This window comes from Dermacentor silvarum, chromosome 6 (assembly GCF_013339745.2).
Source record: "Dermacentor silvarum isolate Dsil-2018 chromosome 6, BIME_Dsil_1.4, whole genome shotgun sequence".
NCBI classification, from domain to species: Eukaryota; Metazoa; Arthropoda; class Arachnida; order Ixodida; family Ixodidae; genus Dermacentor; species Dermacentor silvarum.
In genome coordinates this window covers 152,153,309-152,165,648 of record NC_051159.1, presented here as the reverse complement: position 1 = coordinate 152,165,648, position 12,340 = coordinate 152,153,309, and the positions used below count along the sequence as shown (strand labels likewise).

Genomic DNA, 12,340 nt, shown 5'->3' with positions numbered 1-12,340 from the left:
CCAGCTGTGGAAGACGACGACGACGAACGCGCGAGCAGTGGCACGAGTGCGTTCGCGCGGAACCTGAGTATTTGTTAACGCAGAAGAAAAATGCACGGAACCCTAACCATAAACAGCTTCACTGTAAAAAAAAAAAAAAAAAAAAAAAAAAAAATCTGCCGAAGTTTTGTTTATGTTTCGACGTAGGCGGTGCATATCTGTAAAAAGAAAGCTTGAGCTGTCGCTCTTGTACTTCACGCCGTGTTTCACAAAACGCTAATGAAAGCTCATGCTTGCTAATGAGAATAAATACTTGCCGTGAAGAGGTTCACAATCGTATATGACTCCAGAAAATGCTCAAGAGACGTATGTCACTATTACGCGAATGCAAGTAGCTTAGTGAGGTGATTTGTAGTTGACAGAACTGCGGTGTACAGCACAAGAGCAATGAACGAACTTTATTCATCAAGTATGACAACAGTGATTGCGTAACAACAACAGTTTCTTAAAGACAGGCACTCTTTGGTATGGCTTTGGAGGGTTACAAAACGTCCCGGCAGCAAAATAAGGCACATGGTATCTTATAACAGTAAAGCCGTCTTTGATGCACTCTGTATAATATAACAACGCAATGAAACGAACGCGTTGCAAAAGTGTTCTGTGCCGTCACGTAGCCCCGAACTCCCTTACCATTCATGCCCATTTTATTTACTTCTAAATGTAAATATAACAAAATAAAGAAATGCTATATTATAATTTTACTTTAAGATGTGTGAAGGCACTTCATTTTTATTACAAATTCCAGATATGACTAATCACATAAAAAAAGCGCTTCAGATCGATTGAGATAGATAAACAAAGAAAAAAAAACAACAGAAAGAAACAGAAAAAAAAAAAAACAGCGTAGAACAACGTTGCATGCGGTGGGTTCGTTGACACCACTACTTTCGTCATTTGATGATAGGCTCCTACAGCTACAGCGCTTCGTGTATGTCTGCTAGCGTTGGGCCTGAAATAGACTATATATGCTAAAGCCGTTCTGCAATAATGCGGGCAGGAAAACCAACAAGAACGCTCCCGCGACATCAACTGTAAATCTGGTTTCGCCTTGCACTTAGGTGTCATAGGTGAAGCCTAACAACGGTGTGCTATAACTGCACAGTGGCATCCTCGCAAACACACAAAGCCAGAACATCTTGCGAAACATTTGTTATAATAAGGAAGATTGGCCATGATCTTGTTCCTGGTGATGATTTTCTAAGTGTCGGAAAACAAGAACGCCAAGGAACAAAACAAGAAGGTTTGCTGGTCATTGGGAATCAAAGAGACAAGTCACATCGGCGATTGGAAAACGGGAAAATTGTTTAAAAAGACGAACGAACACAAACATCTAATAAACGATGTGCCATGTCCAAGCTGTTTATAAAAATATTTGTACGGACGCATACACACATGTAAAGAGAGAAGAATTCATAACAAACATCCATTCTTTTAAATGTTAAAGGAGTGTAGACACCAACATTTAGAAGCTAAAGTGACTATAGCATAAGCTTTGCATGCTTACAAGGAGCGCTTTCACGAAGTATGACTGACAGCAGAAATCTAAAAGGTTTTTTGTTTAAATATTTAAAGTCTCCAAATGAAACGTGGATCCCTTTTCCGGACTTGTCGCGATAGCCACCATGAAAACGTCAAAACATGGCCGGGAGACGCAAGTGCGTGTTTCCCACATCGCTCCGGCGTCGACGAACGTGGGCGCAAGTATGAAATCAAGCAGGCGACGGATGAGTTCGTTGTTGTCAACGCTTTGGCGGCTCACGTGAACTCCGTGTCATCGGGCACTCAGTATTGACGTCGTCACTCAAAGGTTATCCACCGATGCTGGTGGGAATTTCGAAATCTGAAATTGTGTGATGCAAATCGTTTTATGTTAAATTATTGGGGACATGATCGTGATATGCCAGCCGTTATTATGGTTCCCTAATTGACGTGTACCACCCAAGAGTAAAAAATCACCTCCCGAGAATTTGGTGTCTGCACTCCTTCCATACACATAACACTGTCCGCTACAACGATGCAACATAATTTTTGAAATAATGTGCAACGTGTTAAAATACTACGGCATATTAAACCGGGCCATGCGTAATCTATATTGCGGAAGCTCATTCACAAATAAATCATTCTAATACATTTTAATACCCACTATAGGCTATCGTTTGCTAGTAATGTATTTGTTTAATCTTACTATATAGCCAAAAAGGCGTGTAAATAAAGTTCGAGAGTAACTTCGAGGCATCGATTTCCTGCTAGTGATGAGGCGGGCATTCGTATCTTGCCGGCCTCTGCTGATAAACAGCTGCTAACACAGCCACTATAGCTAAGCTGTGGCGCTGACATTAAATGTACTGGTTTATGTTTGCAGATATAGCACCAATACTAACGTTAGACGAGGAATTCGGGCTAAGAACGATAAAGAGCTTTATCACAGCTTTGACATGCACAGGAATACTGGAAGAATTAGACGCTGGCAGCAGGGCTAGTGGCGCTGTCTTTAGAGACTCTGTTTAACCAAAATGCGTTAGAAGCTTTCTTTAGGCGTAAGTTTTCTTGGCGAAGAGAGAGAGTCAAAGGTATTTTCTTGATGATTCTATCACTGCATGCTGACAGTTCGTGCCAGCAGAAGGATTTCATTTAAATGCCATAAGAATTACGAGCAGTTTAATTGAACACGATATCACCATATGTCGTCTAGGCCTTCCTTCATAGTAGCCTTTGTGCCATTAAACTCTATAAATCATCATCATCATCTTCATCTAGGTCTTCCAGCAGTCCTGTCAGGCTTGTAATACGTCAACGTTATATACTAAAGCTTTCCAGCGACACGTCGCATTAACGTCGCGTCACGTAATATCGCTACCATGCAATCGCAGAAAAATTTCCATTTACTAAACATTCAGCTATTCTATAGCATTTTAGCGGTATGAGCCTTAACCATGGCACTTTTACACAATGTTCAAAAGAAATGAAATTTTGCGCTGTCTGTCTTAGTTGCAACGCTGGCATAACGCCGACACAGACTAGCTCCTCACATAAAAATTTGCTTCAACGGGGTCGAAAAATCAGCCTGCGAGCCCAAAGATGATGAAATACTATTCACTAGAAAAAAACCACCTTGAGAGCCCTGGGTAATTGCAGGTAACGTATGTTGCAATGCAACATTGACTAGCTTAAGTCTTTTAGTTATAAATAGAGAAGTCAGTGTACATGTGGCGTTCTATGTAACATTTACTTACTAAAAACCTAAATGGCCTAATTAAACACCGTGTGTGGTTGCGCTGACGATAGCGGTGTGTAAAAAAAAAAAAGCTAAGCGAAGGAAAAAAAAAGCATGTTAAGGCTTTATAACATGGCGTAACAAGTCGTTACGCCTTTCATGGTCGCTCGGTAACGATAAGAAAGGAATGTTTACTTCTCACGGCCTTCGCAGCTGTCAGCTGGTGCTCGGACCAGAGCATATAGCTTCCGCTCTCCGACAGCCCGTTTGCTGATGCAAATGGAGCTTTAGGTATCTGGTAGGAGATTCGCAAACATGTTATTTTGTAAGTTAGCTCGTTTCGCGATTAGGCGAAGCTACTGCGCTGGCCACCAAATCACGATTTGTTTCTCCCATTCATGTATAATCACATGTTCATATAATGTTCCTTTCTACTATGCCTTAAGGCAGCCCTCTTCGAATAATAATAATTAAAAAAAATGTGATTACAAACGAAGCCATAGCTAATGTTCCGGCCCATCACGGTGGAACGAGCTTTCGCACGAAAAGCCTTGTGGAGCAGGAACCGGAATCACAAAGGTTTTAGATAGTAAGAACTGTTTTTCATTGGCCGGCCGTTCCTCGGCTACCATCTTGATTGCTGGCCGGTACTCATTCTTGTGAATCTGATCATAATAGTCGAATTCACGAGGCGTTTAGCTCGGATAATAACTATTTTTGTCACTGTCTAATATCTCGGCGGGCTGCCACCGTCAGTATTGGCTGTCATAGGTCTTACGCATCATTCTTAGCTGCGAAGGGCATTGTGAATCCGATCCCTGGGCCCCCATTGCTACAAGACAACAAGTATTCCGATTGTCACACAACCGTAGGCAGTTTGAGTGGCGAAAAACAAGAAGATAAAGCAAGTAAGCGAGCCTGCCGTGTGTCCGTAGTGGGGGGGCGAGGCTGACTAGAACAACAATATACAGGTTTGTACATGGCTCCAAGGCAAAATGGTGCGGCGTGCGGAGGGCAACACAGAAGAGCTGCTGCTGCTGTCCTACTGGTAAACGAACTGTGCCGCCTGTGCGGCACCGTCTCCGTGCCAGTAGGTGCCGTCGGCGGTCAGTGTCACCTCCTTGACCTTGTCGCAGTTGGCGAAGTACTTGGGGCTGGGCGGCGAGAATGCGCTTGGGTTGGCACTTGTCGAGTCGAGCACCATGCCAGTTGCTGCCCTGGCCTCCTGCGCCTGCGGCGCCGCCGCCACCACCACCTCCGCCGCTGCTCGGTCCACCATTCTCTACGTCCTGTATGGGAAGAATTGATTGATTGATCGATCGATCGATCTATACAGTGATTGATTTACAGAGCAGTTGCCGTCTGCAGGGCTGACTACAAAGCGCCGCAGCCAAGACACGCGGCGCGAGCCAGTCTGACAACCGGGATTGCAGGGCGTAAACTATAGTGGCTCGTTCAGCCACGCCTTGTACTAAATACAACGCACTTACATGTACAAGCAGATGCCTTCCATGTACATGTGCTTGTGGCGGTTATGACTCATCATGTTCTTGGGCATCGCCTTCACTATTTATTAGTCAAGCGACTTATTAGTGAATAATTAAATGTCACGCGAAAACCGAGTCGGTAGAACTGTGCATTTTTTATGCTGTTACCATGCGAAACGAACGTTAAGAGCGCCTAAACATTTTAATATATGTACTTCTTCTGGCAAATCACTGTATAACGTATTAACACACATTGCCGCTGATGTGTGTTAACCCTCTTCTTTTGTATACGAACGTGTAACATTCACGAGGGCTCGTCAAACTGCTTCGTTTTTTCTTCTTTTAGTGGAAGTCTGTACCACATGCACGAGATCACTTATCTCCACTGTGAGCGACGCAGCTACCGTGCCTGTTCTCGCCTGCGATGGTGCTAAAGCTTTCTGGGTTTGTTTTACACCATGGGTCTATCGTATATGACTGGCACTGCTTATAGTGTCGTGTACAAATTTTGCTATTACGGTGTTTCCTTGATGGAAGAAAACGTGACATTCCCGCAGCGCTTATCAGCTTGCATATATAACTTTCCCGCTTAAGGGGGCCTTGAACCACCCCTCGGGCTTTGTGAAATAACACAGTCCACGGGTAGCATGCGCTGCTGTGAACATCTCAGCCAAGTTTTACTGTCGTACGCGGTGCGTGGAGCTCGCAAGCGGTGCGCGAAGTCACCTTTTTCTCAAACGCCCTCGTTTAAACAGAGGCCATGATCCTCGCTCTCTTCTGTGTGCTTTATTGCGCAATAAAGCACATTCCAATACGCGGCTGCTATTTGTAGCTGCGGTCGGTTACACCGCGGCCGCCGCGGGGTGCCGCCATGAGTCCGCTGGCTAAGCGCACTGCGGCTCTCTGAGGACGACCGCGTTTGGCATACGTTTAGCGCGGCGTAGGCACGAAAATCGGAAATTTGAACTGCGCGCCACGGTGACGTTTTGAAGGCGGAGCGTTGTGGCTCCACCCCACTCCGCCGTAACCTTTGCAGTGCAAGGCATTGAAGAAGGAAGGGGGAGCACAGCTGAGGCTGTGTCTGATTGCCAATAATTCCGCTGAACGCACTGAAGTACTTTTTGCAGCAAAGAATTTCTGAAATAGCCTATTTTCACCTTAAATGTCCACTTTCTCCACTTAGATAAAAGGTGGTTCAGGGCCCCTTTATGCATTCGCGTTGAACCCTTTCCTTCGTGACCGCAACAGCAAGTCCAACAATAGAGAGTTTTAGATTAGGGGGACGCAAGCGTAGGGGCCCGCTAGCGCTTGGAGCAGCGGTACTGCCACGCGCAGACCGGTCTGCGCGAGCGCAGTACCGCGGCCGCAAGCGCTAGGGGCCCCTACGCTTGCGTCCCCCTAATCTAAAACTCTCTAATTACATACAAATATTTATTGCCGAACGCAAGATAACGATGCAATGAGGCTTCGTACTGGTTTATTTGGTAGCTTTCATTGGGCTTGTGTAGAATCTTGCTATACCTCCTATATGCCACAACATTGTTATCTGTTGCCGCTGTTTAAGCAAAACAACAACGAGGAAAAAAAATTTTCGCCGTGAACAGGAAACGCCTACACAATGAAAGGTAGGATAATATGTAGGGATAACACCGATCACCGCTTGGTGACAGCCTACTGGAACTGTGCAAGCAAGAGGAAATGATAATTAGAGTTAGGTGAAAAGGGGACTAAAGTTGTTGTAGGAGAGACAACGGTGAGACTAAAGAATATTAAAGCTGGATTACAACACAGGCAAGGTGATTCGGTATATCGGCAATAAAGGATTCCTTGTGGTGGGCCTGCTCTGTGTGCGGTCTCCTCTTGTTCTGGCCAGACTTGAGTAGTATTCGAGACAATTGAGTTCTGCGCGGCAAGTTTCCAGAAGTTAGCAGGGTAGTGCTTCCTGTTGTTGGCGGGACCTGCGATGTTTAGTTAAGTTAGGGAGACACTGAATGCGAATTATTTTGTATATGGACATGTGAGTAGTTTCTGCCAAATCCTTTTAAGTTCTGTTGAATTTTTTTCGCCACTTTCTTTTAGGCGAGGTCTCAAAAAGACCACCTACTTTATTCGAGGAAACGCTGTGCACAAGAACTTTGCCCTTTTCAATTTCCGAGGCACAGTTAAGGAACTGTGCCTGTACACGAAAGAGATGTTAGCATGGTTCCGTGGTTCCCGATACTATCGCCTTATTTCATCGGCGCTCTAATTTATTAATACGAATATGTTGTATCTTACATGTTTGGCTTCAAAGGAAAAGCATGGCCGTTCCCGTCGTATTCCCGCGAGCAATATGATGATGAACGCCCGAAGTTGTATTCACGAGGTCATGCTTAAACATAAAGGCTGAATTCTAAGACGTACAAATTCAGAGGACAGGTTCGAATCCCCACGTTCCAAGTAAGCATTGCTTAAAAAACAAATTCTTTGTTTACTGTCAGATTGCTCATGGGTGTATATCACGAACACGCTAAGACGACTAATTATTTGGACGGTGGTGTAGCTGAGACCGAACTAGCGACGCCGTGGTTCACAGCTGTGCATCTTAATGTGCTATACATCACTGTGGCGCAGGAAAAGCCAAAACATTCGCCCTGTTACATTTTACAATGAGAAATTTTTTTTTCAGTGATTCAAGCTAAAGATAACATCAAACAACTTCTTTGAGCATTAAAAATAAATCAAAATTTGCTGTTCCCATAACAAAACTGAGCTCTGCAAGCCGCTCATAATATGTCACTGGTGCTGTTGCCTGTGAACATGATTACGAAGTGTAGTGGAGGAAGCTATGACAAGATGTAAATCCAGCATACTGTCGCTAGTGTGCAAAAGTCACTGCGTTCTCTCGCCGAAGGCCGTTGAGATCGCGTATAGGAACGGCAGTTCCCAAGGAAGCATATCGAGATAAACGAGAACGCTGTCGTATGAGATTGAGGTACACAAATCCGAAGAGTGTATATTTCCGTGAGCCCAAAGAGGAGAACTCTATGTGTTAGTAGTGCGGAAGGGTGATGGCAACGAAATAGTTAAGGGTAGAGCATAACCATTGCAGTAGTATGGGATAAACCTTTGTTTCGTTGACTTACATATCGGTGTTCTGGATATAGACGTTTAGAACAGTCTAGAAAAGGCAGGCTCACGAGCACGGACACAAGTTGAACGCGGACGACGACACGTGCACTTCTATTTCACCTTCACCTTTCTTCTTGCGTCTTTGCACGAGTTTGCACTCCGGTCTTTCTGTAACGTGAACCCCTACCGACTTGATCATCTTTCTTTTTATTCATGTTGTGGAACACTATACTTACTATTATCCAGGCTAGGAGGGGCCATCATTGTTATCTACAAAAGAATTCAAAGTGCCTAAAATGTGATTCGTTCGTGCGCTAAGCGATCTATACAGCGTTTACATAGATGGTACATCCTAATTTGAAGCAAGTCAACAGTGCAAATCACTACAAAGGAATAGCTACAGGGATACACAATACTAAAACGCTAACGCCAAGCATCATTGCATGTGTCATGTTCATTAACACATGCCGTTCTAGAACATGGATCACTATAGCTGCTGTTCAGCGCCGTAGTTCTCACTGCGTTTTGCTCTGCGCTGTTCGCTGCGTTTGCCGCGCACATCGTACCTGTCGTATCCAGCTGTAGTAGTTGGGTGCCGACGCCCATACCGAGGATGAGAAAAAAGACGGGTCGTAATGCTGGCCGCTAGCTGCACCCGCCGACGTCGATGACTGGGAAGACAGCACCGACTCCAGCTGCGCGATGTACTTGATGGCCATCCTGAGGAGCAATAACGGCCGGTTAGTATACAACGCGGAAGCCGCTCGACGCTTCACATTATAGACGAGTTCCGCGGAGAACCTTGTAATTACAAGGTTCTCCGCGTAACTCGTCTATAATGTTCGTTACAAGTTTCTACGATATCGAAAGGCTTAAGCGCACTAGCGCACGTTACTTGTGTCGACTGTTTTAGACTAAGGTTTCCTAGGAATACTGTAGAGAAGTGACTTCTAGGCTGCTTGTATAGAGCTCTTGGGAGCCACTGGTCTTAAAAACCAAGAAAAAAAGCTACTTTTAAGCGTATCAGCCAAATTAATGAAATTAATTTACTGAGCACCAGTAGATGTTTAGAGATACGGATAAAAAGAACAAAAAAGCAATCGGAAAGTAAATGAAGTTAAGCACCGAGAAACACGAGGACGAAAGAAGGCATGGTGGACGCACAGCGTCCACCACGCACGGTGTGAACGTGTGTTCAACGTACCTTCTTTTGTTCTTGTGTTTCTCTACACTTAACTCCGTTCAGTCAAGATGTACCAAAAAGCCCACATCGCCATCCTTGTCTATGGGGAAATGATGGAACGAGGTCAATATCCCCGGTGGCTTACACGACAGCAGGGCAGCATATATAGCTTTATATAAAGAAGACCTCTGAAGAGTGCGTGCACGGTGCTCAAGAACAATACCGCAAAATAACAGGAATTGTACAGAACTGTACAGTCGTATGACCACTTTGACATCAAGAGATAGAGGAACCAAGGCGAAGAGAGAGTTAGCAAGAACATGCGTAAGTGGAATAGGGAGAGCTTCTACATATGCTTAGCTTACGCACACTCTGCCATGGCGAACAAAAAAAAAAAATGAAAGCCCCTTTATTAAAGAAAGATGGTTGAACGCGAAGCTTTCTCCCATGCAAACTGAATGAAAGTCAAAGTTCAAAGCCAACGACCAATCAACGAACCAAAGAAATGCTGAGCGACCCGATGCGATGCATATGTGATTTGAGTGCTTCTTTAGGATTATATTTTTTTGAACGTTGCAGTTGAATCAAGACATATTTCGTTAAGTTGTATAGCCTTTATTTTAGATCATGTAGCCGTTGATTACACGCACACACCTCACACTTTCGCGGACGACTCTGCACTTGCCATAGGTCGGCAGTGTGGAAGAATACTCACTCACACTCACTCACCATAATTTTTTCCAGGCCCCGCACTCACTCACGTTCACACTCACCTCCACTCACACTCACAGCACTCAATCGCACTCGCACTCACTTCCACTCACACTCACTGGCGCTCACTCGCACTCACACTCATCTCCACTCACACTCGCAGGCACTCACTCGCACTCGCACTCACTTGCACTCACACTCACTGGCACTCACTCGCACTCACCTGCGCTCACACTCACTGGTACTCACTCACACTCACACTCACTGGCACTCACTCGCACTCGCACTCACCTGTACTCACACTCACTGGCACTCACTCGCACTCGCACTCACCTGCACTCACACTCACTGGCACTCACTCGCACTCGCACTTACGCCTTTGAAACGAGTGCGAGTGAGTGTGAGTGAGTGCACTCATGAGTGAGTGCGCCGACCTATGGCACTTGCACAGTATTGCCTTGTGATCGCTGTGGTAGACAGTCAGAGGCAGTAAACGCGATCGCGCTCGCGTTTACGTTAGCGTACGGCAGCCTCTTCTGCCGTGCGCTGCACCCGCGGCCTACCCATGGTGACCGCCGGGAATGCATTGCGTGACGCGCGTAATGCAATGCAGATATATACAATTTGTCTCGGTAGCGTGGCGTTGCAGTTCCCATTGTTCTTATCGGTACAACCGTGAATGTACACTGTAGTGTTGTTCTACGATACGCATGTCGTGCGCCGTTGTTCCATCGTGTGCGCAGATGCGCAGATAGTTCCATTGTGTAAGTTGGCTTTCCTGCAGTGCGTTTTTGGCACTCACGGACGAATCAGTGAGACATAGAAAACTTCGCTTTAAAAACGTCGGCAGTATGCGTTGCAAGAGTAGAAGGAAAAGCTTCGGGACGTGGCGCAAGAAACATGCACGCGTGAACTAGTACAGAGTAGCCGACTTGCCTGAGGGACTCTATTTTGGAGAACTTCTTTCCGGGTGGCTTGCAGAATGGCAGCTTCTCCCGGAGCAGGTCGAAGGCGCGGTTCATGTCCCGCATGCGGCTGCGCTCACGGTCGCACGCATTGCGTTTCTGCTCTTCCCGGCTCAGCGTGCTCGAACTGCGGGCTGCGTATGTAAAGGGTACAAGTGGGAATGAGTGATGAATATATATATGCTCTCGTTAGACACATAATCTAGTTAACGAGTGCAATTAGCTGCCATAATGCCTTCAGTCCCGAAGTAAGAACGACTTGGTATATCTTTTAAAATCATGTATACACTGCAGTTGGAATGGTCATATATATCCTGGCGCTCATACATTTATGCAACATAAATCGGTATATATGATCATATAATGTATAATAGGGTATATATGATCATTCAAACTAAACCACTCACTCGTTCCTATTGAAATTTTGCCGAGGTGGTATTTTGCAGTGAGTTTAGTTTAATACAATGTTTAGGTGCATTGATAGCCTGCTTTCATTTTTTCAGAATAAGTTCTATGCATTTCATAATCTATGTAGCCCATGTATGCAGTCTGAACAGCTTCGCTGGTCCCCATATGAAGGTTGCGGCTCCACGATTTTTTTTTTCTTTTCTCTTTTGCATCTTGGATACAGACACAAATATAGGCTGCACACGACAATTAACGGAAGAACATTAGCAGTATATACACATATCGAAATCCTCATTTGTGTTCAAAAGTAACAGTTCATTTGTTAAACCTTCACAGAAATTTCTGTCAAAAGGAGCTAGTACCACATATCTCTATTCCTCTAGGTATACCGGTACCACTTTCAGGCGCTTTGCCGACCGCAAACGTAGCAATTGTAGGCGTTTGCATTACATGATGGTTATATTTATTAGGCCGCTGTACTAATAATCAATAGATAAATTCGATAAACAGAGTTGTAAAGTCAACGATTCGTCCTGCCTGCCCACGTGTTTCTTCTTTGCGCACGTGTACACGTACCGCAGTGCACACAACGAGTGGCGGCTACTAAGTGAGATCAGCTACAATGATAACCGATTATTGCGGGAGAAATCTCTCGGCTCCATGAATATCGTTACAAATAGACTGTAGTGTACATTCATCGATGTGCAAGCCACGTCCAACTACAGCAGCTGCCGACGAAATTCTTGTAGCTTCGTTCAAAAAAGATCAAATAGACGACGCCCTAAAAAAGCGCGAGAAAAGTAAATTGCATGAAAACTATATCGATTGAAAACTATTGAAAATATTGAAAACTATATATTGATTCATGGGGGTTTAACGTCCCAAAGCCACACTGGAGGGTAATGAGAGACGCCTTAGTGAAGTGGTGGAGTGCTCCTCCGCATTATAACCACTCATTATAACCACCAATATAACCAGCATTATAACCACCTAAATCTCAGTACACAAGCGTTAGTCTTCTCTGTCTTCTTCTTCTTTCTTTTTTTTTCTCATTTTGCACGCAACAACCTAAGAACCTTAGCAGTTTAAACGTGTTTCGAAATCCCCATTTGTATTTTTGCCATCGCCGAAATGCGGCCGGGAATCGAGTGTGCGACCTCGTGCTCCGCAGCAGAACGCTACAGACAACTGAGTTATACCGCGTCGGCTAAAAGAGGCGAAT

At 45.0% G+C, this 12,340-nt stretch overlaps 1 protein-coding gene across 2 annotated transcripts in view; it reads right to left on the bottom strand.

Moving 5' to 3' along the window:
* Positions 1–411: 411 nt before the first annotated feature.
* The window catches only part of LOC119456249 (zinc finger homeobox protein 3), an 86,047-nt gene continuing 74,118 nt past the window's right edge, over positions 412–12,340 (bottom strand). For both annotated transcript variants that reach the window (XM_049669632.1, XM_049669630.1), the window contains exons 3-5: positions 10,682–10,844; positions 8,418–8,571; positions 412–4,542 (exon numbers count right to left, since the gene is read on the bottom strand). In XM_049669632.1, coding sequence (XP_049525589.1) covers positions 4,006–4,542; positions 8,418–8,571; positions 10,682–10,844 — 854 coding nt within the window. In that variant the 3' untranslated portion in view covers positions 412–4,005. The remainder of the gene's footprint in view (positions 4,543–8,417; positions 8,572–10,681; positions 10,845–12,340) is intronic.